This window comes from Carcharodon carcharias, chromosome 8, assembly GCF_017639515.1.
Source record: "Carcharodon carcharias isolate sCarCar2 chromosome 8, sCarCar2.pri, whole genome shotgun sequence".
In the NCBI taxonomy this organism is placed as follows: domain Eukaryota; kingdom Metazoa; phylum Chordata; class Chondrichthyes; order Lamniformes; family Lamnidae; genus Carcharodon; species Carcharodon carcharias.
The window spans coordinates 33,949,263-33,976,417 of NC_054474.1; the positions used below are offsets into that span (position 1 = coordinate 33,949,263).

At 40.3% G+C, this 27,155-nt stretch overlaps 1 protein-coding gene across 1 annotated transcript in view; it reads right to left on the reverse strand.

Moving 5' to 3' along the window:
• The window catches only part of LOC121281422 (gamma-aminobutyric acid receptor subunit alpha-6-like), a 165,684-nt gene extending 142,288 nt beyond the window's left edge, over positions 1–23,396 (reverse strand). Inside the window, exons 1-7 of the mRNA XM_041194366.1 lie at positions 23,266–23,396; positions 22,954–23,084; positions 22,557–22,624; positions 21,847–22,067; positions 21,671–21,753; positions 7,152–7,295; positions 620–772 (exon numbers count right to left, since the gene is read on the reverse strand). Of these exons, the coding sequence (XP_041050300.1) occupies positions 620–772; positions 7,152–7,295; positions 21,671–21,753; positions 21,847–22,067; positions 22,557–22,624; positions 22,954–23,084; positions 23,266–23,396 (931 nt within the window). The remainder of the gene's footprint in view (positions 1–619; positions 773–7,151; positions 7,296–21,670; positions 21,754–21,846; positions 22,068–22,556; positions 22,625–22,953; positions 23,085–23,265) is intronic.
• Between the last annotated feature and the right edge of the window lie 3,759 nt (positions 23,397–27,155).

Consider the following 27,155-nt stretch of genomic DNA (forward strand, 5'->3'; position numbering starts at 1 on the left):
CTTTTTTAAAAAATTTGATTTTCTTTTATCCCATATGACATAATCAGGCACGATAAACATTACCTCCGATCGCGAAGACATGGAGGTAAACTATTCCTTAAATATTCACCAAGTGTGTTTACTTCCAGTCATGAATGAAAGATCACAGACCTAAATCATTTCATCACAGGATTGTCAAATTATGTTCCATCTTGTGACATGGGGCCTTGCCCACTAGAAATTAGAGTATGACTGGCCAAACTTAATGCATTCGGTACTGTCACTGTCTGCAAAGGGAGAATGTTACCGTACCATTCTGGACTAGTTTCAAACTTAAGTCCCAGAAATTCTTAATTCAGTTTATCACCACTTCCAATGTATTTGAATTTTAGAGTTTTACAGTATCTCTAGAAAATGTCAAAGAGGGCAAATAGTACATGGAAAGCACACATTTAAATCAGAAAAATGTAAAACACTATTACTTATTCTTTAAGTTTGCTATTTTTTAAAACTACACATAATACATTGACAAACTCAAAAAAATGGCAAAAACACAATACAACATGAGGAAACAGAGCTAATACTTCAGCTAAGTCACCAAACAATAATGTACAAATGGACACAGTAAAGGTTTCCATACCCGCCACAGTACGAGCAGGGACAGATTCTTTGTTTATCCAGAACACAACCTGAGACAAAACTACAGTCATGATGCATGGGATGTAAATCTGAGTGAGGTAATAGCCTAGTTTTCTTTGTAGGTAAAAATAGACTACTTGTATGGAGTATTCACCTGAAATGGATAAATGGTAATGGTAAATAAACAAAGACTGTACAATGAATACAGTAAGAAGGTGTTGTAAATGAAGGCATACCGAATACTGTTCTAGCAGGAACAGACTCCTTATTAATCCAGAAAGACACTTGAGAGAGAATTACTGTCATGATGCAAGGAATGTAAGTCTGAATCATAAAGTATCCCATCTTCCTTTTTAAGTGAAAATACACTGTCATCACTATGTATTCACCTGTTCAAAGACAAATGTGAACATTTCTGTGACATTACATATTTTTGTTCCCTTCATGTGGTTGACATGCTGTATATTGAATAATGCAAAAATGCAGCATGAAAAGATAATTAGCAAATGCTGACGATCTAAATTACTGTTACATTTCATCCTTACAGGAAAACTATATATAATCTATTACATACTTCCAGATGGAATTCTGTTGTTAGAATGTATATGTCTTTAATTTGTGTCAGTGTTTTTAGAATTACCATTAATTATGACTGTCATAGGGCGGAGGCAACTTTAATGCCTTTCGATAAGTCTCCCCTGTACCTGCCATATCTCTTCTGAGTTAAGTTGTTGCTGTATTGAATTACAGAGGTGTTAATGAAATCAAATCCATGGAATTCTTTAATTAGAAACTATAAGATATTGTACCACTGAGTTAATAACATCAAAGTTTACCTCCGAGTCTTGAAATGAAGGCAAAAAAATAAAGGAATTAAAACTTAGAATTATTGCTTAAATTACATATGCTGTTTCAGCTGTCATTTTTAAAAGTATATCACAATTGTATGCTTTTACTTGACACTCAGATGAAAATTTTAATTGAACTTCATGATTCAGTGTCAATGTTCTAATATCATCTATTTTGAATCAGGATGGTTCAATTAATTATATATCTCATGCCCACTGCTTAGTAGTGTTGGGAAATAGCATTCACACTGGATGGAAATTTGGGTGCCATGGTGGGGGTTGGGGGTGCGGGGAGGAACAATATGACAAGAAGGCCAAAAATCGGTTTCATGCCAGTGTGAAAGCACACTGGGATCATTCAATGGTGTCTGCCATGGCAGAATGCCAATCCTATAGGAGGCTGGTGTGAACCTGCTTTTTATCCCACTAATCGTATGCAAAGTAAAGCCCAACTGGAATCGTGCACCCACGTCAGATTTATCATTACGGCAGCATAAAAACACCGGCCTCAGAACACACCTGGACCAGTGTGTCGTGCAGGAGTCAGGACTTTCCGTCAGGACCTTGCTTAGATCACAGACATCAGAGGAGCAAAAGTTGTTGGAGCCCTACAGCTACTGGATGCTGGAGGAACACAAGCATCACATGCTGGGTGGGTTAGTTGGGACGTCTCTTTTGAATTCTTGGGAACATCATGGTATGGGCCATGGGCTGCTACAGGTGATTAGCGAGGAGGGGGTGGGGGGAACGTGCGGGGAGAGAAAGGTCCAGCTGTGAATAGGAGAGAAAGGTGTATCGGGTGTGGGGGAGGGGCAGGGGGAGGGAAGGATCGTGTAACCGGGGAGAATTCAGCAATTAGAGAGATAGGTGTAGGGGAGGAGAAAGGTGTAAGGGAAAGAAGAGTTCGCATGGGGGCGGGGAGAGGAGGGAGTAGGTGTCTGGCTGGAGGAGGGAATAAGGGGTCGGGTATGTCCAGGTGAACATGCAAGGGGGAGATCTGTGGAGTCAATGACTGCCTCCTGGGGAGTGAACTGAGGGTGGCCATGTTGGGAGGGAATGGCGAGTATGAGAGGGGGCAGAGGGAGCCAGAAGGGTGGGAGGATAAGGGTGCTTCAGTAGTGTAGAAGGTATGGTGAGGGTGGTTGGTGGGGGCTCGGAGGCAGACACAGGCCCTGGGGGTGGGAATGAGAGGGTTGGGAAGGTCAATGTGGATGGGGGCAGATTTCTCAGGGAGGTAGGGAATGTGCATGTTCACCAGGACATCCTGGAAAGACAAGGGTTCGGGTAGGTAGGTGACGGTGGGGGATGTGGAAATTGATGCTTGGGTGGGGACGTGGAGGGGTGCATCCACAGTGATAGGGGAATAGGGGAAAGGGCATGGGTAACTGGGGGAGTTGAGTAAATATCTGACTACAACCATCCTTGTCGAAATCAAAAAAAAGTGAGCAGAACCTCAAGTTGGACAGGCACAGGAGCTGCATGGGAGTGGCAAACAGTGGGCGGGCAGAGATGCAGGTCAGCTCAGATGGACAACTGAAATAGAACCCCAGCTGGTAGCATTGAAAATGATCAGGACAGTGAGATGAGCCTGATAGATGAAGGCTCCCTGTGCGTGGGAGTGTGCTTGAGCAAGGCTCCAAAAGGCCCTGCCACACACAAACTTCTCCATCCAGTATCACTTGTGGGCTGGCTCCGTGCAGCTGAACTGCTAAGTGGGGGGTGGAGGAGTGGGTGGGGCAAGTGCAGCGGGGGGACTTGCGAAGCCTGTCAATGAAACTAAAAGACAGCATTACACATTATTGTGACAAAATGTGCACATCTGTGCAACCACTTATCTGAATTTTCTGACTTTTCTAGGCCCACCACCTCTCCTAGGTGCTGCCTTGACATCCACAGCAGGGGTGGAAACAGCTTGTGCAACGGCTGGCCCAGTTTTTGGTGTGTGTCCTCTGGAGATCCAGGGCCTCGAGGGCCCCGGCTTGCTTTGGCTGTCCTCCAGTGGGCCAGCTGATCCTTCTGTGGTGACAGGACGAAGTTGAGGGGGGTCACAGGCAAAAGGGGACTCAGAGGGAGAGGGCAGCCTCTGAGGTTCCTAAGTGGATGAACCAGCGGTATCAAGCTGCCAATCCTCCCTTTGAGTACCCGAGTGCCCTGGCCTGACTCATTGAGGGGACGGTGCGCCTTGGGGGACGTCGAGGTGCCCAGTTTCTCTCGCGTTGTCACAGCAGGAACTCACTGATGGCTACTGTGATGGGGTGCAGGTCTACGTACATCTCCACATTCTGCTGGACCAGAGTCTCCAAGGCATCCACCATCCTTGCAATGGAGACCTCCATAAGTATACATGTGGGCAACATTTTAGAGATCAGATGGACCCACTCCTCCGACTCGTGCACCACTCTGTTGAAGCCTTCCAACAGCTCTGTGTTATGATCCCCCGCCTTCTGCTGACTTTGCACAATGAGTTGAAAGGCTGAATCCAGAGACTTGTCATCTGACCGGACCTCATAGATGCCTCTTGCTTAGCAGTCCTCGAGTGCTGGGGAGTTTGGCTGAACCTGTCTGTGCGATACTTGTCTGTGCGGTGACCAGATTGTGAACCCAAGCCTGCACTACATCTAGGTCCCACTGAGGTGTGTGTCTCTGCATTAGTGGAGGGTGTAGGTAAGCACTGTGACGGGTCTTCAAGACTGGTTATTTCTAGCTCTTCAAAGGAGGAGGTTTCCTCTTGGCTGGAGGGGAGGGCCTGGATGGTGTTGAGGGACTGGTTGGCTGAGGACGGTCACTTGGCAGAGCACCCCAGAGTGAACCAAAGTAGAGGTAATTCGTGCATTGCAGCTGAGTCAAAATCATGAGAGAGAGCACTCACATTTGTGTTGAGAAAGGGGTGATGTGGTGCAGGATCCTCACATGGCTGTTCATCACTGACCGCATTGTTGCCACAGGCACGGTCCACATCCTCACCAGCCAGTGCGATGGCACACTCCTCAAAGTAAGTGAAGAGCCTAATGTGGGCCACTCCACCCACAGTCTGAGACCTCTCCATGCTGTTGTGAGCCAGTTTCTCCTGCATGAAAACAGATGGCGTGCGAGAGTGCAGGACGCATAGCACTGCATGGAATGTTTGTGCGGTGAGCGGATCCACTGGATGGGATGAGGACGCAAACTCCAGAGAATACGAGCCTGATAGAGATGAGGGTGTGAGAGTTAGTGCTGTTGTCCCTTGAGCTACGAGATCCCTGTGGATGTGTGAGTTGAGTAATGAGGTAGTTGACTTACCCTGGAGGAACAGACAAGTGCATTCATCCTCTTCCTGCACTGGATGGCTGACCCCCTTTATGCTCCAGTGGTGCCGACTGCCACTGCCGACGACCGCTGCTGCCACTACCTCACAGGTCAGATTGGTGACTCTGGTGAACCTCTTGCGGCCAAAGCAGGGGTAGAGGACATTGTGGTGGGCCTCAGAGAGGTATCACTAACTTTTGGGGGCTACTGTCTTCTTTGCTTTTGGGGTCATCTGTCACCTGAAGCAGTCCTGGTCTGTAGGCATGAAGTAGGAGTGCGCTCTTTAAATATGGTGCATGGAGCGAGGAAGCACTGAGGTCATGGCAGGGCGGGAAAATCAGAGCCCGCCCACCAGCAATCTGGCGTGTTTCCCGTGAATGCATTATTAATTGGGGGGGTGGGGGGAAGCACCGATATGACTTTTTTCCCACCCGCTGCTGCATATTACACAAATCTGGTCTGGGACAATTCTGTCCACCAAACACAAGCTAAACATTAAAAAGTTATCTCAAATGTAATGTTATCACACACAACAGGTGATTGTTTTAGATTATATGAGATTTTTTTTATTTCACACCCATCAGATTTATTTTCCTGTGACATTCAGTGAAACAAAACCCCAGATCACTTCAGTTCAAATCAAATGGTATAGTAGCACTTCTGTTCAAATTAGATAATACAATATAATTTCACAATAATGGGAGTATGCTGTTTATTAAATCCATTAATGTACCAATGAAACATCACTCGGAGAAATGAAATAAAAATGCCACCTTAAAAATACCATCTGCATATTATTGATTCTAATACAGCTTAGAGTTTACTATAAGTCTATAACAAACATTTAGATTGTGATACAACAGAAAAATTGTTCCTCCTTCCTTTTGTGCTTTATAAAATCATCTCAATGCTTTCTGTTACTCATCTGAGACACACATCTATATGTATTAAAGATAGGCAAGAGCATGTTCCAAGAAAGTAACACATTAAATGACGCATGAGAGTAGCTCTGGTAGTTTATTAACGTCTTCTCAACTCCAAAATCTATTACTATCTAGAAATCATCACCTGCTTGTAATATCCTTCAAAATGTATGCAAATTTAATAAGTTTTTGAATAATTTTAATTTAAACAAAATACATCACAAAGTGAAGGTAAATTGTAATTATTCTTCAGAAAAATAAATCCATTTTGCTTTTAGATTCTTATTTTTGTATATATTTACGTGGTCAAAAGTAATGAAATTCTAAGTCAAATATAAAAGATGTGAAAACAGTAAAAAAAATACAAAAAATATTTAGTGAATGTCTGCCATTGCAAATTGTATTCTAAAGAGTTTACATGCAGCAGTGTGGATACTTTGGTTAAACTTAATCGTTGTTCTCAGAATAGAGTTTTAAAATTTGAAAGTTATTAATTTTTTTAAGCTGTAAAACGGGAGTCTGTGGAATGATAACTCAGTATAGTACAAGTCTGCATTTCAAACAGATGGCAGGATTTCATGATTGTATCATGCAGTTTGAGTCAGGTTGTAGAGTTGCAGGTGCCTGCCATCTGGAAGCTTACCATTCAAATCTAATTTTCATCAAATGGCAAGTACTTGTTATTATGTAGAGGTACATAGGTAGGAACGTAGTGCCAGACAATAACATGTTCTGGTAACTGCAAAAAACTGCTTGTGCTGCACTGATATGATATAATGTAACCGCCCAATGCATTGTTGTCTTGCAACACAAACCAGTTCATGGATTGTTGTGTATTAATCACAACAAATGTGAAACACTTTTATAACATGTTGCTATTTCCAATTTTAAAATCAAAATTTTCAAATTCAGCTAGTCAATTCCATAAATGTACTGATGGGTCCAGAGTATAATCATTCTGCACTTCCAGCATCTGGTCTCTTCCTTTACAGAATCACAGGACCTTAATGGCACAGAAGGAGGTCATTCCGCCCATCATATCTGCAACGGCTCTCCAAATGAGTAATATGACTAGTGCCATTGCACTGCCTTTTCCCCATATGCTTGCACATTTCTATTCAAATGATCATTTAATGCATGCCCTCTTGAATGCCTTGATTGAGCCTGCCTCCACCACACTTCCAGACAGTGCATTCCAGACCGAACCACTCGTTGTGTGAAAAAGTTTTTTTCTCATATCACACTTGCTTCTTTTGCAAATCACCTTAAATCTGTACCTTGGCGTTCTTGATCCTTTTACAAGCGAGAGCAGCTTCTCCCTATCTACTCTGTCCAGCCCCAGCATGATTTTGAACATCTCTATCAGTTGATCGATAGTTCAGAACGTTGTATTAAATAGTAAAATTTGACATTTTTAAAACCATAAACAACCAGTACTTAAATGTTAAAACACAACTCCAAAAATAATTCCACTTGCCTGTGTTGGATTTCATAGTTTCACTGGACACTGTTTGGCCTACAAGATCATACTGAAGCAGACTTGAAGATTCATCTGGTACTTCTACTGAGTACAAGGGGCCCTTCTTCCATGTGTAAATGATTTCACTTCTTGGGTAGGCATCTGCAAATTCAATGTCATACTCCAGTAGATGCTCCCATCATATACAGTTTGTTTCTTTTTTAAATTACCCAATAAACTTTTCACCAGTTGACAGTACCATTATGCTTATTTACATCAATGATGATTCATAAGGACAGCAACAGAAGACATCCCGAAGCAGTAAATACCTAAAAAATAAGTACAAAGTACATGAACTAATTCAAAAATTATATGGCCTGTTAACAGTTCCCTTCTGCCAATCTGATGACTGGACTCCTATGAACATCTTTGTATACTTCATTTGTCTGAAACCCACACCTTTATTATATGTTTCTCTTTAAAACTGAGCATCTTTCAATCTGGTGAACAGAAAGGTAACTTTAGAACACTGAAAAGTGAGCTAACTGATTTATTTCATTAAAAGTGCCAAGTAATGCATTTGAGAAATGAACTGGCTTGCTTATTTTCTGCTTTTCTTTATTTATAAATTTAAAATTGATGAAGGGATCTCTAAATATTTCCCCTTTGGCACAAACATAGAACATTTGTTATTCTGGTGCCCCTCTACTGGTCCGTAATTAGTCCTCTCCACGTATAAGCACTCATTAACATAGCTTGATGTAGAACATTCTTTCGAATACTGTTGTTTTCAGGGATTTATTTTTCACATCAGAAATAAACTTTGCAATGAAATAAAATAAACTGGATTCTGCTCCATCAGTACTCCATCATCCACCTGTGCCTATTCACAAGCCCTTCCCAAATTGCATAAACAGGGTGACTGGGATGACTGAGGTGGATGCATTGCATCCGCAAGGGTGCTTTCAGCATTGTCTGCCCCAAGTCCTGTCCTGAACATCCGGAGTGGCATGTTGCCATTTCAATATCAGAGACAAAGTTAGCCGAGGGCTTAACAAAAAAATTCTCTCTTTTTTTTCTTTCTTCCAGTAAGGCATGCCAGCTGCTGGGATTGATTACTTTCCTCAGCAAAGATTTGGACTTTGTTTGGTTTCATAGTGCAATTTATGCTAGTTTTCATTCCTCATGAGAACTAACAAGCTTACTTCTTATTATAACTTACTTCAAAAATGTCACCAAGGAATACGTACTCCAGAACACTTAATGCAGAGCATCTCAGCTTTTATTAGAATTATAATGGGCAACATTTCCCCCCACGCCCAACCCCTCCCCCTCCGTCATGGGGGGGGATGTGCGGCAGCGGGCGCAGGTGGGCGGTTTCCTGATCAGCACCCCCAGTTAGGGGCGCACCGCCATTTTACGTGGGTGATCCAATTAAAGCCAGCCCAGCGAGACATCCGCCAGGAAGCGCTATGTGTTCCCTGTGCGGGCAGGGGGGATTCCTTCAGCTGGGAGTGTGCTCTTTCACGCATGTGCGAGAAAGAGTGCACAGATCTCCCTGGGCAAAGTGCTGCCTCAGGGAGATCGGCTCAGATGTTAAACTTTAAATAAAGCTGAGAAAAAATTTCACTGCCATGAATCCTCATGTGACACTGTCCATATCTTTTATTTTGAAATATTCTTACATTTTAAAATCCCTCGTGAAACCTCATCCTGCCTGTGGATGAGGTTTCATGGTTTTTCTAAAGGCCGCCTGACCTCCTCGCCTGCCCGCCAACCTTAAGGTTGGACAGGCAGGTCCATTAATTACCTTAATTACTTTTTTAAAGGCCTTAAGTGGCCATTGACAGTTTGGCGGGCACGCAGCTGACTCGGCTGCATGCCCGCCGAACTGACAATCTAAATGGTGTGGGGTGACATCAGGACATATGCCCAACATCACCCCGCATCATTTTACACGTCGGTCAGTGGGCCTCACCCCCGCTCGCTGACCGGAAGATCCTGCCCATTAAAATAGCATCAAGTCAACCTGTAATGGACAATTTTAACTCAGCTCACTGAGAACGGGGTGGTAACGATCCTAAAATTGGAATGCTGAACTAACCGCATTGCCACTCAATCTGCCCACTGCTAATTTGCCTGGAGTGAGTGAAGTTAACTGCCCCTCGCAGGTCAGCCTGATGCTATTTTGATTCTAATTCTGGCAAAAACTAAGATGCACTATATTAAATGCTCTGGAGTAAACATGCCTTGATGACATTTTTTGAAGGAAGTTGTATGAAGAAGTGTGGTCAAGTGCCCAGCTGAAGCAAGTGGGAGCCTCTTTATAGTACCCAAATTGGGGTTCCCAAATATTTTAAATTGAGGTACAAATGGATAGAATATGCACTATACAGTGAGTGGTATAATCAGTGGTCCTGAAAGTAACCATTAGAGATCACTTACAAAACAAACTAGGAAATATCTAATTATTTTTGAGAGTCAAGTGCAGCTCCTCCTGAGTCCACAAAAAACAAATCCAGGTCACTTCCTGCTTGCTTGAGGCCTCCCCTGCAATAAGATCCCTCCCTATGCCTGCATCTGAATGTTGGCTAGTTCTGTATGAGAGTCAGTTGACAGCCCACCCTCTCAAATTTGGCAAGCTGCAGGGGGATACCTGCTTGACACCAAACCTGCTTCTTCTCCATTTGTAGTTAAAATTTATTTTCCAATATGTTGACTAAAAAAGAAAATAATTTGTGATACATTTTCCAAAATAACAGTGCCACTTAAGGCATCACAAATTATAATGCTTTGCTTTTTCCAGAGAGATCTTCAGATAATTTACACATTAAATTGGTTACTTTTTACAATCTGTTAAGAATAAGTTCTTAAGAACAGTTGCTTGCTTCTATTGTAACTAGAGTATCTGTCAGGAACTCATTGCTATCTTGATATTAACATGCCTATGATAATATATTGGGATAAATTGCTTTTAAAGCACGTGTGCTTAAGTGGAGAAATCACTAAGATACATCACAATAGCTTTCTAATGGGATCAGTGCAATTTACCTCTGGATTTCTGTCACTATAGTTAAATTAAAACTGATTAAAAACTCCGAGGAATAACTGAGGCAAAAATTCAACATTGTTGTAATTTCAAAGTACAAGCACAAAACAGATTCAACAATAATCAGCTTGGCAGGCCAAAGACCTGCACCCAATTTGTACAAGCAGCAGGGCCACTGCTAAATTGGTCAGGATCTTTTTTTTTAAGGTGACACTGGATGTGCAAGTTGTGACTAACATTTCAAGACCTTGAGCAACCAAACCAGGGATCCTTTAAGGGGTAGCTCAGAAAGAGGAGGCAGAACTCCCATAACTGCCAAGTTCTGTGGAACCAAGAAAAGCAGGAATGTTCCTCTTGGCCCCACAAAACAACTGTGGGCTGTTGCCTCCCTGGCCTTGCTCCCCTTCTGATCACATGTCCCTTCCAGACTAACCTGTGGGCGATGGCAAAGACAAAGTTGGTTATGTTTGACATGAGAGTTGCATCAAGGTGCCTAATTGGTCCCCGCAGTTCACCATTGCGTCAAGTGTGATGATAAAGCCTATGGACAAAATCAGCACCGTCTTCAAATCTCTCTACTGAAGCACAGTCCTGCTGCACACCTGCCGAATCATGCCTAGTATCAAACACTAATACATTTAGCCTCTGCTGTCTCTTAGTAGGAATGCATGCTGCATTGTTCCTCTGCTGCTAATCTTTGTTCAAAAGTAGCTGTCAGTAAAAAGTACCATTCAGCACTTTTTATCCACTTTAGTTTTAAGAAAATTAGCCATAGAGAAAAATGTTGCCTTTAGTGCTACTGAAATACATGGGGGGTGGAGGGGGGGCTCTGTAAATGGAACAAACTGACAAACTGGCTCTCAGTAGAAATTGCTCTTAAATGTTTCTAAAGACTATTCTTAAGTTCTAGAATGTATTGACCTTTAAAGTAAAGTCATGGGGCTCATTTACACATGCCAGTCAATATTAGTATTTTACTGGGCTGTTACTGGTCTAATCCTTATGTTTATCAGAACCAAAGAGGCAAAAGTGTATTGAAGATGTGCTAGAAAGTCATGAATTTTGGAAAATAAACTGTAAGCAAATGTTACAGCTGACATATTATGGTTGACTATTTTGTAATATTTATAACAAATTAGTATGTATCTCATTCTCAACATATGTTGATAAATCATATATTTCCAAATAAAGCCTTGAAGTTTAAATTTTAAGTTTCTGAATTTATTTTATTATGTGATTTTTGAGAAGAAGTGATATTTTTCTTCAGAACTCAGTGGCAAATTGGGCCCTTAGTTTGTATTTGCATGACCTACCAATCACATTAAATAACAAAAAAGGCAAGTACCATAAACTCCCCTTAGAGTGAAAATCTGGGAGAGCAGCATGGAAGAGAATGTCAAGCTAAGTGACAACAGAAAGGTAAGAAGCAAGCCAAAAGACAAAAAATACAATAACAAAGATGAAAGAAAATCAAGGAGAGACATCAACCTGATACAAAGAGTGGAAAGATTTGGAAAGAAATGGGAACTAACAAGATGTTGAAAAGAGGCCAGGGAAATTCAAGAAACAGATCAGAAATGAATTGGAAACAAGATAGCTAGTAAGTGTGAAACAAAAACAGAAACAGAAATACCTGGAAAAACTCAGCAGATCTGGCAGAATCGGCGGAGAAGAGCACAGTTGACGTTTTGAGTCCTCATGACCCTTCAACAGAACTTCTGTTCTGTTGAAGGGTCATGAAGACTTGAAACATCAACTGTACTCTTCTCCGCCGATGCTGCCGGACCTGCTGAGTTTTTCCAGGTATTTCTGTTTCTGTTTTTGTTTTGGATTTCCAGCATCTGCAGCTTTTTGCTTTTAGCTAGTAAGTCTGCTTTGGCTTGACAGAGGAATAAAAAAGCATGAGCCACGTGAATTTTTATCTGGAGATCCATAACTCATTGGTAGTAAACCATGTTGAGATTTCCACAAATATTGTATGAAGTCCTGCAATATATACTGAGTGGTAGTTTTATTACTAAACCATTCTTTATCCTCTCAAAAAGGGATCATATTATTTTCCACCAAATTCAATACATATTTAGGTTAAATTTCATCTGCAACATGCTGTCTCTGCTGCACAAGAATTAAAAGAGCACCCATCACAAAGTGGGAAAAAATAGAAACCATGCAGAAATGTACATTACCATTAAGTCAACTGTAAGAAATTTCCATAATAGTCTAAGTTACATAAACTAGGAATGTCCCAGGTTTAATTCAGGGTCTTCGCTGAACTAGTTGATCTCAGCTAAGACAACAATTGCAACACCATAATTGGCCTTAGTGCCTCTGGGTTAGCAAATAGAAAAAACAGACAGGAGTCTTGCTTCAGATAGTTAATCAATTACCAGTGGCAGAAAGTGTGCATGTTTAGACATCTAGGGTTGGAGTTTGCTATAATCATGTAATGAGGGCATAAAATAAATACCCAGCACAAAAAAAATGCAAACATGCTCACTAGAGAAATAAGTTATATTTATGTAGAGTCTATCATGAACTTAGGACATCCAAAGCAAGTTCACATTCAATGAAATGCTTTCCAATATGTAGTCACTGTTGTAATGAACACAACAGCCAATTTGTACACAGAAAGGTCCCACAAACAGCAAAACACAAACAATCAATTAAACTGAAATAAAATCAAAACACTGCAAGATGCTGGAAATCTGAAATAAAAACAGAAAGTGGTGGAAATACTCTGCAGGACTGGCAGCATCTGTGGAGAGAAAAAGCAAGTTAACATTTTGAGTCGAATATGACTCCCTTTCAGAACTGTTAAACTTTTTCAGTGATAGTAGTTGAGCAATAAATGTTGTTCAGAACTCAACTACTCTTCTTTGTAAGTGATACCATGGCACAATCCAATCATCTCATAGGGTAGATGAAACCTCAGTTTAACATCTGATTTGAAGGATGGCACCTCCGATAGTGCACGTTGGACTATGTACGCAAATCTCAATGGAAACGCTTGAACCAACAACCTTCTGAGCGAGAGTTGAGAGAGCTACCACTGAGCCATGGCTGACACCTGACAGCATGTGTGTTATGTATGTTATTACACTGTCTAAATGTCCTCATTCTTTTACATTCATTGATTTCTGCAACCGAATATATCTTGACTTATACTGACTCTGCCTGAACTCCAAGATTGAAATACACAAACTTCCTGCAGTTATGCTGGTTAAAAACAGGTGTAATATTATGCTCAGAACTGTAGGAGCAATAATCCCACTTATTTTAGTGTCATATTGTGATTTTTTGAGGCCTACATTGTGTCTGATGATACTTTGAAAGCATTTTTATGGCATTGGTATAAGTTATAAAAAATGGAAAAGTTTCTGTTCTCCCAAGCCTGGATGTGAATGATACACAAAGGCTAGGGTGCTTAAGTAGGGAACTTCATTGCCCACCACAGAGCAAAGTTCTTCCCTCTAGTACACCAGGCAGCCAGTGCTTTTCTTTAGGTTAAACCAATTAAATCAAATTAGGAAAAATGAGGGGCAAAACAAGATGCAGCCCCTTAAAGGGACACTTAACAAGAAAATCAAATATTAAAGGCAACTTACAAACATTAAACAAAAGACAGTCAGTGCTGGTTAAATCTTCCTTAAATATTATTGAGTATAATTAACAAATCAATACCCAGCACCTGTTCACCTTGTTACCTTCAAGTACTGGGTATTTGACTTTTATTAAACAGAAGCTATTAGATGCTAGCAGTTCCCCCGTTTTCTTGAAATGAAATTGACATGCATAAAAAAAACATTCAAAATTAAAATACATGTTATCTGACAATACAATCACTCTTTGACATAATCCAAATTCCCCTTTCTCTTAAAAAAAATTAATAAGGTTAAAACATGAAAATTTCCATGTTGTCACAATCCATTACAGTACAAGGCTTCCTTCTTCGAGGATATTCAATATTCTTTTTGTGAAACAATCAGATAGCTGGCGACTTGCATCAACCTATTTAATTTTGGAAATTTATTTTCTTTACATCTCTTATGTATTCGTGAGATCAACCCTCAACCTCTTTTCCGCAACATTCTTGGCTGAATGGACATTGTCCCAGGGCGAATGATTATCTACATAGCATTCCATGGGCACATTTTTTTCCCAGTTGCCCCTTACAAAGAAGTTCCTTTAAAATACTTGATAAATATATAGCCATATTTGTCGCCTCCACCAGCACAAGTGTCTCTATACCTGAGGGGATTTTAAGTACTCTCTTTATCGTCTTCAATTCCCAAGCAAATAGGCAATATTTATTGTTCCTTCTCACTAAAAATATAATGAACCCTGTTATACTCAAATGACCATCGGGAAGGTTAGCGTGTGAGGAGTCACTAAAAATAACTAATTTTATCCCTTCCGGGTCACCCAGATCTGGAAATCTGATTGTACATTCCTCTGAACTTAATTTCTTTAATGTCTTATTTGCTTTCTGCGCTTCCCCAACAGTAGCATATTTCAGCATGGTGCTCAATTCCAATATACGCATCTGGTCTAGTTTGCGTGCATAACCAGTTTAATTGCCCAATTAAGCTTTTTAACTGATCTGCTTCCTCTTTAGTTGTAGAGAATATTTTGTGAGAGGATCTGGCCCAATTTTTTGGGATCATGTTAACATTCTTTAGGCAGGACTGTTGAGTCAGGGTTCTTCCCTTCTTCAGCTCCGAAGAAGAGTCATATGGACTTGAAACGTCAACTCTGTTTCTCTCTCCACAGGTGCTGTCAGACTTGCTGAGTTTTTCCAACATTTTCTGTTTTTGTTTCTTCCCAACTTAGTCTGCCTAATATCCAACCCTATGTATTTCAAAGCTCCAGAAGCCAGACTTCCAATTTTGAATTCTTTTATAATTTTATGTTACAAATTTCTCAAATGTCACAGATATCCCCCACAGGAAATTATCTACGTGCATTAAGATGCCTGCAAGCTTTCCTTCATTGTACCCATAAATTTTTGCTGGTTCAACTTTTAGCTGAACACAATCAGCTTTTAATAGAATGACCTAACTGAAAAATACCATATCCTAGATGCATTGTTAAGCCCGTAAACACACTTATTTAACCTCCATATTTTCCCCTCTATATCTCCAGCTTGTTTTAGAGGCTCTAAGAATACTTCCCTATGAAATTGCTCTCTTACAAAAAGGCTGCTTTGACATCAATGGATTTAAATTTCAACAAGTATGTCGCTAGAAGTGCTGGGAAAATCCTCAAGTTTACTTTTCCTGCTGTTGTGGCATCTGCTCTAACTTCCTGGTTGCCTAGCTGTTCCTTGAATCCCCAAACTACCAGTCTGGTCTAAGCTTTACATATCCCATCCAGAAGTACTTTCTCCGTACCTATCCATCTATGGGACAACACTGGTTGTCCTTTGCCTGATGCCTTCATGTAAATGCCAAACTCTCACAAATTGTCAAGTTCTTTTTATTTTGCTTCCTTCACTAATTTACCATATAACTGGTTCGTAGCCACTAGAGCTTCTCTATTGTAGGGGCTCCTACTTCTTGTGTCACTCTTCGCCTGTTCTGTGGGCCTTGCTCTAGTTAAACTATGTCCCCTACTAGATCGCCTGTCCCTTTCTGGACTGCTACTACTTGACCTGTCCATCTTGCGTCTAGACTTCCTTTCACAAGTTCTTGATATATTCCTTGGACTGTGATCACCTTTTGGCCCACTGACTGAACGTATACATTTCCTGGCTATCCACATTTTCACTTCCTTTGCCAATCCCTAGATCTGATATTCTGCCCTTTGTCTTGTACATTCAGCCAGTTTTTATATTTCCCAGTGGCCTTTCCTGCTCTTCCTACTATGGAGGCTTCCCTCCACTCATTAGCCCCTTCTGGCATATATGCCACCCTCGTTCCAACTTTTGGTAGTTGATCTTTGTGACAAATTGCCCTATCCTGATCTTCGCTATCATTTGGTCTACTCTCAGTTGGCATATTATTTACCACAATCCGTTGTTCGCACAGGTCTGGGAAACATGCGTGCAAGGTGCATGGTGCACCTTCAGTTTCCATCATTTGTTCAGGTTCCATCAATTTGTAATTAGGAACAGTAAGTTGTGTCAAATGTTCTCAAACAGTTTGGTTACTAGGTTGCAAGATTATCATTTTACCATCAGCACCTATAACTTTTCCTGGGCCTCTCCATTCTTTCTGCCCTTCTCTTTTATAATATTCCATATTCCCAGGCTGAAAATGCATTTCTGACAGCCTGATTTGGTACTTCAAAGCTCTCCTGATTTTTTCTGAAGCTTCCGCCTTAATAAATACTTTCCTCCTCACATGCATAGCATTCAAATATTCTGCAAAATTCAAACTAATGGTAATCCCCTCCAAAGCCGGGGGATGGTCCACATTATTGAAGGTGTCTTCGGATTCATGCCTTAAGCTTATAGGGGCTGTAGCCCCCAATCATCTGAAGCTTGTATTTTGCATGCATTGCCCACACTAAAGCAGTTGACAATTTACAATTTGGTCAGTCTGCCAAAATTTGAGAGCATTTAGTCAATCATAGCATGATTTCTTTCACATAACCCATTACTAAGCGGGCTTTCTGCTGCTGTATGCATTGCTACAATATTCAAATTTTCGCACAAAATCCTGAATTCCACTTTGGCAAATTCTCCTCCATTGTCGGTTAAGAATTTAACTGGTGCTCCCATCCCTGTTCCTATCCATCTTTCCATTATTTTAATCAATAATTACTTTTTTGTCTTTGCCAAGAATTACCAGTGACTAACTAAATCTAGTCATACGTCTATAAAATGTAGAAGAAAAGTATTTCTTATCCCATGCTTCGATGTCCATAACTACTGTGCCATTAAAGTGTCTTGCCAACAGAAGACTTACTACTGGTTGTGATGGCATTCTCTTGTACTTTTTAGAACTATTGCATTTTTCACTAATATTCTTGACAAGTCTAGTGTATTCCTCATCCAGTACCCCTGCATTCTTTAACAGAATCTTTAACCTGTGGCCAGAAGGATGCCAAATTGTCGATGTAGTTTTGTAATAATTTGCTTCTTCACCCTAAATCCTTATCCCCTGCTGTCATTAATACCTCTTTTACATTCTGTCTAGAGATGATAGGCCTTAAAGGAATACAATAATGTTCTGACTGTGTGAATTGCAAATCCACAGATTTTCCAAAGACAATGGCTTTATCATGCTTCACGTCGAACTTCATTTGAGCCTTTTTCACTGAAGGCTTAATTAACAGTAAAGGTATTGCACTCCATACAACATCAGTACTGATAAAGTGATTTACCCCTGCTATTTTACACAGAATTACTATTCCTTTTAGTGATTTCAAAATAATACCAATCTGAAACAAGTAAAACAGTCATATTTTTTTACTTTAGTCCGGTCTTCCTTACTTAAGGAATTCATGTAACAGTTTAGCCAGTCCACTCCACATACTGTGGACATCCACCCGCTATCTAGAACTGCAATTGAATGAATCTGCGACTAGGGTACTCATTACCAGACTGAAGCTTTTGATAACTAATACAATTCCTTCTGATTAATCAGCATCGTCCTCCTCGTCTTCCGTACCTTTGATGTCATGTGTCGTCTCAAAAACTCTGCCTTTCATTTCCTGGCAATTCAACACATAACAATACTTGGATACTCATCTGAAGCACTTGTTGATTGCCCTTTGGTTATTTCTGGGGTTCATCCTCCTTCCATTATTGTTCAATTTCCGCTGTTTCGCGCCCAAAAGTGTCTCTGCCCTCATAACCTATTGTTTGTGATTCTTCTGTCATGCAGAGGTTTGGGCCCTATATTCAAGCGATCCCAAAACGCTGCTCGCATTGTAGCTTCCATTTTTGGTGTCACTGCCGAAGAGCCCATTTGCGCCATTAAAGTGGCTGGAAATGAATACTTTCCCAGAAATTTTAAAGCTTCAGACACTTGATCCATAAGCGTTCTCTCTCTTTGAATCTAAATCCGGTTAAAACCAAGAACCTATCCATGTCTGATATCCTAGCACAGCCCAATAATTTGAAGGCAAGTACTAATTTAGGAATTTCCATGTGAGATCGCTGCAATCTTGCATATAGTCGGTTAAACTTCATGATGTATTCTTCTATGGACGAATCATCCATTTTTCTAAATTTGTCAAAGTCTGACCATAGGCATTTAGTAAGTCATCTTTCCTCATAGAGCCTTCATTTACAATCTTCTCTCTAAAAAAATTAACTGCAATTTTCACCTTCAGTCTGGAAGTAAATCTCAGTCTCCAATCTTCACTTTCAGACAACCATCCTCTGCTACCAATGTTGGTTACCTCCCGAGCCTGGATGTGAAGGATACACAGGGACTAGGATGCTTAAATGAAGAGTTTTATTGCCTACTACAAAGCAAACTTCTTTCCTCTAACACACCAGACAACCAGTGCTTTTCTTTTGATGAATTTAATTACACTAAATTAGGAAAAAACGAGGGACAAAACAAGATACAAGCCCTTAAAGTGACACAGCAAACAGAAAGCCAAACTTTTAAGGAATCTTACAAACATGAAACCAAAATTTGATCAAAGGGGTCTATAAAACACCCCAGTCTCCACACTGCCCACCGAGCACAGTAGCCCAAGACAGCCAGTGCTGGCTTAACATTAAACAGAACTTATTAGTTGCTAACTGCTTCCACAATTGCTTGTTCTTAAACATACTGTGCTCTAAATAATGCTTCCATAGATTGAAACTTTTAATTGCATAGCTAATGAAGGAATAGATGCTGTGCCTATTAAAGAAGAGTAGTTGAGGTCTGGCCAACATTTATTGCTCAACTAATATCACTGAAAAAGTTTAACAGTTTTGAAGAGGAGTCATATTTGACTCAAAATGTTAACTCTGTTTCTCTTTCTGCAAATGCTGCCAGGTCTGCAGTGTATTTCCTGCACTTCCTGTTTTTAATTTCAGATTTCCAGAATCTACAGTATTTTGCTTTTATTTTAATTTAATTGGCCATTTGTCTTTTGCAGTTTGTGGGGCCTGTGTGCAATTTCCTTTGGCAGCGATGGTTAATGCTGATTTCTGTTCATTTATGATCATGTTCACATTCTGGTCTATGTTAATTAGTTTGACAGGAAACTTTGGTCGAAATAGACATCAGCAAAATAGGTACACGAAGGGGTATACTTTTGGGTGAAAGTTCCCGGTTATATTTCCAAAGAAAATTCTAATCCCTTGATGATCGGAATTGACACTAGCTATCAATGCCCACACAAGATGAATGGCCATTTGGGCAAGGTATAGAAGTGAAGCAGCATTTATCAAACTGTACCACCGCATGAGTTACAGCCTGCTGAAGAGAGGGGGAGAACATTTTACAAACACACATTAAAAAGTCAACAGAGGTGAAATTGGTCTTGTGCAGTACCACAAAACAGCAATAGCAAGTTGCAGCCTGTTTTATTCTCTATCCAATTTTCTTTTCCATTAATGAAAAAAAAAATCAAACAGGATGTGAAACAGGATGCCAATTTACTATCTCACATTTTGTATCATCATCCAGGACCAATTTCACCCCCAATGTGTAGGTAATATTTCTTTTTATAGTTGCAATTTTGGTTGAAAAAAATTAATTTAAGTGGCAACCACATGTGTTGCAACAGAGGTAAAGATGTATTTACGCTGCAGTGACCAGTTTAAGTTTCCAAGTAGACAGAACTGCAGTTGCATCTTCAGCCTCTTGCCTAGCTGGAATGATAGCAAACTTGTCTAGAAGAGAGATGTGGGTGTGTTGAATATTGGTTTGGGCTGAATTATCTCTTAGAAAAGAGGAAAGAAAGAAACCCTACTCTCCAAACAGTTAAATTGAAGTTTAGTGGGTTTATAAAGTACCAAGGGAATAAAATGAATAATTTATTAAACAAACTGTCGCCAAACTGAATTTGTACTCAACATGCTGCTAAACCAAATGACCCTGAGATTATCTCCTCCAAGGTCCTCTTATTCCATTTCACTTAGGAGTCAGGTCTGGCCTTGACTCTGGATTTGCACTGGTACTTTCCTGTTTCTGCAAAGACCTTATAGCATAAATGCACCCTTAGACCAGCGGTTCTAAAACTGGGGTCCACAGAACCCTGGGCATCCAGAGATGTTCCAGGAGATGTGCGAAATATTGTGAAAATTTTGTGATCAAGACAAAGCAAATGACTGGGGGCCAGAGGTGTGCTCTGCTCCTGCCATACTCCCGCTCTCTAGGTGCTGTGGTCTCAGCATATTCTTACTCTGTGTTCTCCAAGTGCTTTCTCCATGCTCTGCTCTACTTGCACTCTCCTAGTACTTTCTCCATGCTCTGCTCTCCTCATGCCCTGATCTCTCCATGTTCTGCTCCCTCCATGCCCCTGCTCTGTCCATGCTCCTGCCAAGGATAGACAGACTCTGCAGTGAGAAGCAAACACACTCATCTCATTGATTACCTGCAAGTAAATACTTATTTTCTCAAAAGAATTATTAAAATACTCTTTATGTATAATACATTCATTTATGAGTATTATATATTATAAGTTAGATTGTGGGGGGAGGGGTCAGTGATCACTAATCCATTTGAAAAGGGGTCCCACAACCATTGCCTTAGGCAACATAAAATATACATAAAGGAAAAAAATATATTCAAAATGTTACAATATAAAATAACTCATGGTGAATTTAAGGATGTAATGTAATTGTATGAGACATAGTTAATCTTTACGTTCTGCTGGAACTTCATTCTTACAATTATGACCATAAGAGATTGTCTGGAAGAATATATTTATTGTATGGTATAACTCATTATCAATTACTTATTAGGCAGATATATGCCGGAAAGAACTTGCATTTATATTGTACCTTTCATGACCTCAGGATGCCCCAAAGTACTTTACAACCAATTATGTACTTCTTCAAAGTGCGGTCACTGTTGTAATGCAGGAAAGTGGCAGGCAATTCACACAGCAAACTCCCATAAACAGAATGTGATAATGACCAGGTACTCTGCTTTGAGAATAGATATTGGCCAAGACACTGGGGATAATACCCTTGCTCTACTTTGACTAGTGCCAAAGGATATTTTAAATCCATCTGAGAGGGCAGACAGGGCATAGTTTAACATTCAGTGCTGCACTGGTGAGTCAGTCTAGATTATGTACCCAAGTTTCTGGGGTGCAATTTGAACCCACAACTTTCTGACTCAAAGGCAAGAATGTTCCTGCCAAACCAAGCCTCACATTATGTATTCTAAACTGATTTATAAAGGTTATCTGTGATTTGAAGCGAGTATAATGAGTAGCCTTTTTCTCTTCTAGAATGGAAACTGCAGTGGTTCTTGTAATATTTCCGAACCTTAGCCCTGTAAGTTCATCCAGTCCTCTAGTCAACCTAGTATGTTGATAGTTCTTAGTTTTAAGAAATTCCCAAAACACATTGAATACTGAAACTTACAGCTGCCAAACTTCAAGGGACATGCATGCCCGTCCATTGGAAAGTTCACTAGTCTCATAGGACATGCTGCATTTATTGTGAGCCTGGAATTGGAGGAGAAAAATATTATTTATATAAAATATTATGTAGTTATCAAATAGATAAATGTAACACCCCAGTAAACCATTATGTCTAACCTCATGGTGTAAAGTATAGTGCCGTTTTGCATGATCCTGAAAAGCTTGTTGGGTGTCGTCATGTTGTGAGCGATGGACATTTTTCCATTTCTGAAAAAAGTGTCTGGAGTCCAAATTTTGCTGACCATTAAGTTATTCAGTCTAAGGATTTCAATAGGCCCATCAAATTTCAGCCTCTTGTCAATCCAAGTTTGACGAAAAAAGACATCCATGGTATATTCCTGTAAAAGTATGAGATCGCTTAAAAATATTGCATTGCATCACTTTTACTGCATGAATAAAAAATGGTCACTTTGTAGATGCATAATCCAGTATCACTAATACCCTGCCCTACACAAAGCGACAAGAGCTCAATGGATTACTCAGTGTCAGTATCCATACTGTAAAAAAAATAAACACCAACATTCTAGTGATTTGACATGCTTAGAGATTTGCTTGGCCTCCTTAAAAAGACAAAGGTTTCCTTCTCCAATAGATTACGGTACTACATAGTGTTTGTGGCCAAAAAATGAAACGATCACCGAGACCATTGGCAACAGGGATTGTCAAACAGATTAAGGCGAATCATCTTCTTTAATGACGTTTTACCCAGGTGCCAAAATAATAAAACTGTTATGAACGTCTCGGCAGGCGGTGAGATGGGAAGTTTACATTGATGAGCAAGTCTAGCATGAGATTTATAACATATCTTTTAATTTTCAGTATCATACCATTTCGACGTCAGATACAGGACCGAAACTGGTCACATATATGTCAGTTTTCACTTCAGTGACAGGACCTAGAAAAGACCAAATAAGGTTTTAAAAGATCATCTTGGGTTGCGCTTTTCTGAGTACACGTTACCTTCATGTGTCACAGGTGAAGCATATAAAATACAAATTAAAATGAAACTCAAAGTTTGAGCGGCAATGTTTCTGGGCGGCATTGAGTTCCACCATCATCTCAGTCCATGCAAAAGTGTTGCTATGGACCCGTCTGCAACAGAGTGTAAACATTTACGATTTGTTCAGACTTGAAACCGTATTAAGAAGTACGCCATATAAGGGCTGAAAATAGGTTTGAATCTGTTGCAAGCCGAGGGCTACGTGAAAAAAAAACATTACTTACCTCCAAACCCGGGTCGGAGCCTGTTGTCATATCCATCGAGAAGTCTATCGAGAATACGTGTGATGTTTTCCGAATGGACTCTTACTTCATTGTCTTGATTGGAAGAGCTATTTCTGAGCGTCTCTCCTATACTGTAAATACAAATTAACATTGGAGGTCAAGGGCACCTTTGGTAATCAAAGAAGAAAGTGCTTGTCTTTGTTTGGCTTTCAGTCTATTCAAATACCACATTAAAAAAACTACATATTAAAATGCATGGGAAGAACAAATAAGGATTCAACTAAGTAGAAACGTAAATAAGACAAGACTCACCACCACAGTGCTGTGTAACAGGCAAAAATCAGTAAACCCACGCGGCTGGTAGGCATTGCAACCACAGATCTCATGTCAGCAGTAACCATTTGCGTGTCCCATATTCTAAGCCTCCTCACTTTTGCCGTCATTGTGCCATTTCACGAAGAATAAAAGCAACGATAAAAAGAACACTTGAGTACCTCGGTGCTGAGCCCTTTGCGCTTGAAGGAGGCAATTTCCACTCTCCTTTTATTTCTCTGCTGTTGTCGAGGCTCAACTGAGTGCCTCAGTTTAAAACTAAAGAGTTTAACAGCCGGTCCGGGATGGCGAACATTGACAATAATCGAATAAGGCATCATGGGAGATTAAAAGCAAGAAATCCACTGATACTTTTGGCAGGAATTAGCGAGGAGCCGTCAGGGATCCTGGCAAGGCAATGGGCACCCAGGCGAGAGAGATTAGATTGCACATTACGACATTTCTTCTGATACTATATTTATTTTAAATATCCAACAAATAGCTTATGTTCTCCTCGTAATTTATCCGTGTTTTTACATTGCCAGTCTCCACGAATCCATCCAAGGCTATCACACGGTTTCTCTCTCTCCATCCTGCCCCTCACACACATATTTGCGATGGATTGAGGGATTTAAGTGATAGGCTTTAGCTCTTTATCAGGTATAATCTAGATAATTAGAAAGGTTGGGGGGGGGGAGGGGGCGGCGAGGGGGGACATGAGCAATTCTGTTGACTGCTACACGGCTCAAGCCTTGCGAGTCCCAAACCTGTTGGTAAGCAGTTAAAATGTTGTCGGCTTTTAACTTCCTGATTTAACTCTTAAGTGAGTGTCTTATCAATGAATATTCTATTAAACAAGCATTATTCTATTATTCATGTGTACACATTCAGCAGCCAAACTGCTATTAAGGTATTCTGTTATTAACCTGTTTGATAGGATTAAATGGAGTAAGGTGGGGCACAAACAACAGCACACACCAATTGGACTGAATGGCCTGTTTTGTGCTGTAAATTCCAGAGAATTCTATAAATTTTCATTTAATGTAATGCCTGACTTGGGAATTTTTCATGCTTGGATATAAGATAAAACAAACATTAGAATCTGAATTAATCAATATAATTTTGTACATATAGTGATATATTTTACTATTAGCTATGGATTGACAGTTCGCAAATTTGCAAGACATAATTTTCAGGGAAGTGAATTCTGACATCGTCATCTTCACCTCCTTGACCCCAACGCCAATGCTACCACCACACAAAAGATTGTCTACACTTACAAATTAGACTAAAATAATGCTAATTGATCACTCAATCATATCGATTTCCACACTTGTGTAGTTCGCTGGTGTTACCTGACCCAATACAGATCATTTTATAATAAACCTCCGGATGTTATATACACCCTCGTCATGTTTCCCCACATATATTCATACACACTGAATATTGGAGAGAATAATGGAGTCTGTGCGAAGAAAATGCCCCCTTTTGGAGGGGAGGCAACGTTCTTAATCCACGGATCGTCCATCTTTGCAGACTAACATAAAATGATACATATCCTATGATATTAACCTTGCAAAGTAGGACAGCTAACAACCAATGTATTCTGCTGTGGTCTCACGTGATGACATTCAGCGTTGAATTAATGGTTGCTATAGTTTTTTTTCGAAGCAATGGTAAACAGTTGACGTTTTTGTCTTTAGACATGTGTATAGTTATGTCTTTGATCCTTCTCCCTCTAAAACAAAAGATCGTGTTTTTATAATACTAAAATGTCAACTTTCACAATAATTTAAGTTATGGCTTTGTCTACCAGAATAACATTCTAGTACCATAATGAATGTAACGTTTCTTCTTGCATAGTTCGCTTTTGCTGCTTGTCGATGCCATTAAACCAGCAACAACGTAATACAGGGGAAGCGCGCTCCGAATCGAACAGGGTTAGACGTTGTGCGCAGAAAATAATTAACATTTCATTTCTATTCCTACCGTCGAGAACTCCTGCCTTAAAACTGAGGCTGGGACAAAGTTGTGATTTCATCAAGAATTAACGCCGTCACTGGAAGCTGATTTTCCAAGAGAAAATCACGTATTGGATTTAGTAAAATGTTTTCAATTGTTGTGACTGCTACAATGTTTGGGAGAAATCAAACTAATACCGCGCCAGATCACAACACAAATCATCTGTAGCACTTTGCGTGGATTTGCGAGTTCTTCGCATCTCGATGAGAAAAGTTCCGCTGGAGCGGACGGGCAGCGAATTGCCACAATAAATTGGCACACTTCGAAGAATACTGCTCCCATCTGTAAATGGGGGTGGGGTGGGTATTTAATTGATAATTAGCTCGTGTATAAAACGTAATAAGCTATTACACAGTAACTTGTTAAATATTTAGCAAGTGCATCATTTTATAGTGCCAACATATTTTCTTCAATATTTTATTTTGCAAAGAAGGTGCATTAAAAATGTTCCTCTCTCCACACCTGCTGCCAGACCTGTTGAATATTTCCCAGCATTTTCTGTCTTTATTTCAGATTTCCAGCATCTGCAGTATTTTGCTCTTGTATATTAAAAAGACTTGGTATGGATCTCACCATTGGGTTAATTGAAGTGGAGTAAAGAATTCATCATCATTCAACTGAGGATGACTTGCTTCCACTTAGGTTGGATGAGTTCTGAGATGGTTGATAAGTTCAATATGTGATCTGTAGACTCTGCCACATATGGGGCAGGTAGTCTTGAGGGTATGGTTAGAAAGGTTGTTTAGGGGTTTATGCACTCCTTCTGATGTCTTGACTTCATCCCTGTGCATTCCCAATGAAGTCTCTAGATGTGTTTGGTACCTTCCTGAATGAGCCTTCTTCATTTTGGTCAATCACAAGCCCAGGGATTCCCATAGTCAGTGGGGAAGTTTGGCCTTTTCTTGGATGCTTTGAGGACATCCTTAAAGCATTTCTGCCATCATCTTGGGAGCCTGTTGCTGCGACCGAGTTCTGAGTAGAGGAGTTGCTTCATGAGTTAGTGTCAGGCATACAAAACTACATGCCCCACCCAGTGGGGCTGGCTTTTGAGCGATTTGCTCCTGGGTTCTGGGCAAGTTGGTTTGGGAGAGGATGCTGCTTGCCTTTCTTGCCAGTGGATTTGGAGAATTTTGTGAAGGTACTGCTGGTAGTACTTCTCCAGTGCTTTGATGTCCCTCCTGTAGCTTATGCAAGTCTCCAAAGTATAGAAGCACTGGGATCACTGCTGCCTGATAAACCATGGCCTAGTCTTGGGTTTGAGATCCTAGTCCTCAAATACTCATCTCATCGTGAGCTGACACATTGGAGGCAATGTTGAATTTTATCGTCAGAACTTCTGAAGAAAGGTCCTTGACCTGAAATGATAACTCTTTTTCTCTCCCCACAGATGCTGAATATTTCCATAATTTTCTGTTTTTATTTCAGCTTTCTAGCATTTGCAGCAGTTTTTGTGGTAGAAGTTTGGAACCAGTTGATGCTAGGTCAGTTGTTAATGTTAAATCTGAGATTGATAGGTTTTATTAACCCCAAAGGCATCAAGTAATACCAGACAAAGGGAGGTATATGAAGTCAGGTCATGGATCCGATGTGATCTCATTCAATGGCAGAACAGGCCAGAGGGGCTAAACGATAAACTTCTGTTCATATGTTCCTATTTTGTAGTGTGTCCTTGTAAACCTTTAAACCTTTAAAACTCAATCATTCTGGTGACTTTACACTGTACCATCTTAAAGGCCAAACACTTCCAGAGGTCCAGTGCCTAAAATTGAACAGAATATTCAAATAGGGTCCAACCAATCCTCTGTATAACTGAAGTATCACTTCTTCACTTTTCTATTTTTTTTCTTTATTCTTTCATGGGATTGGGC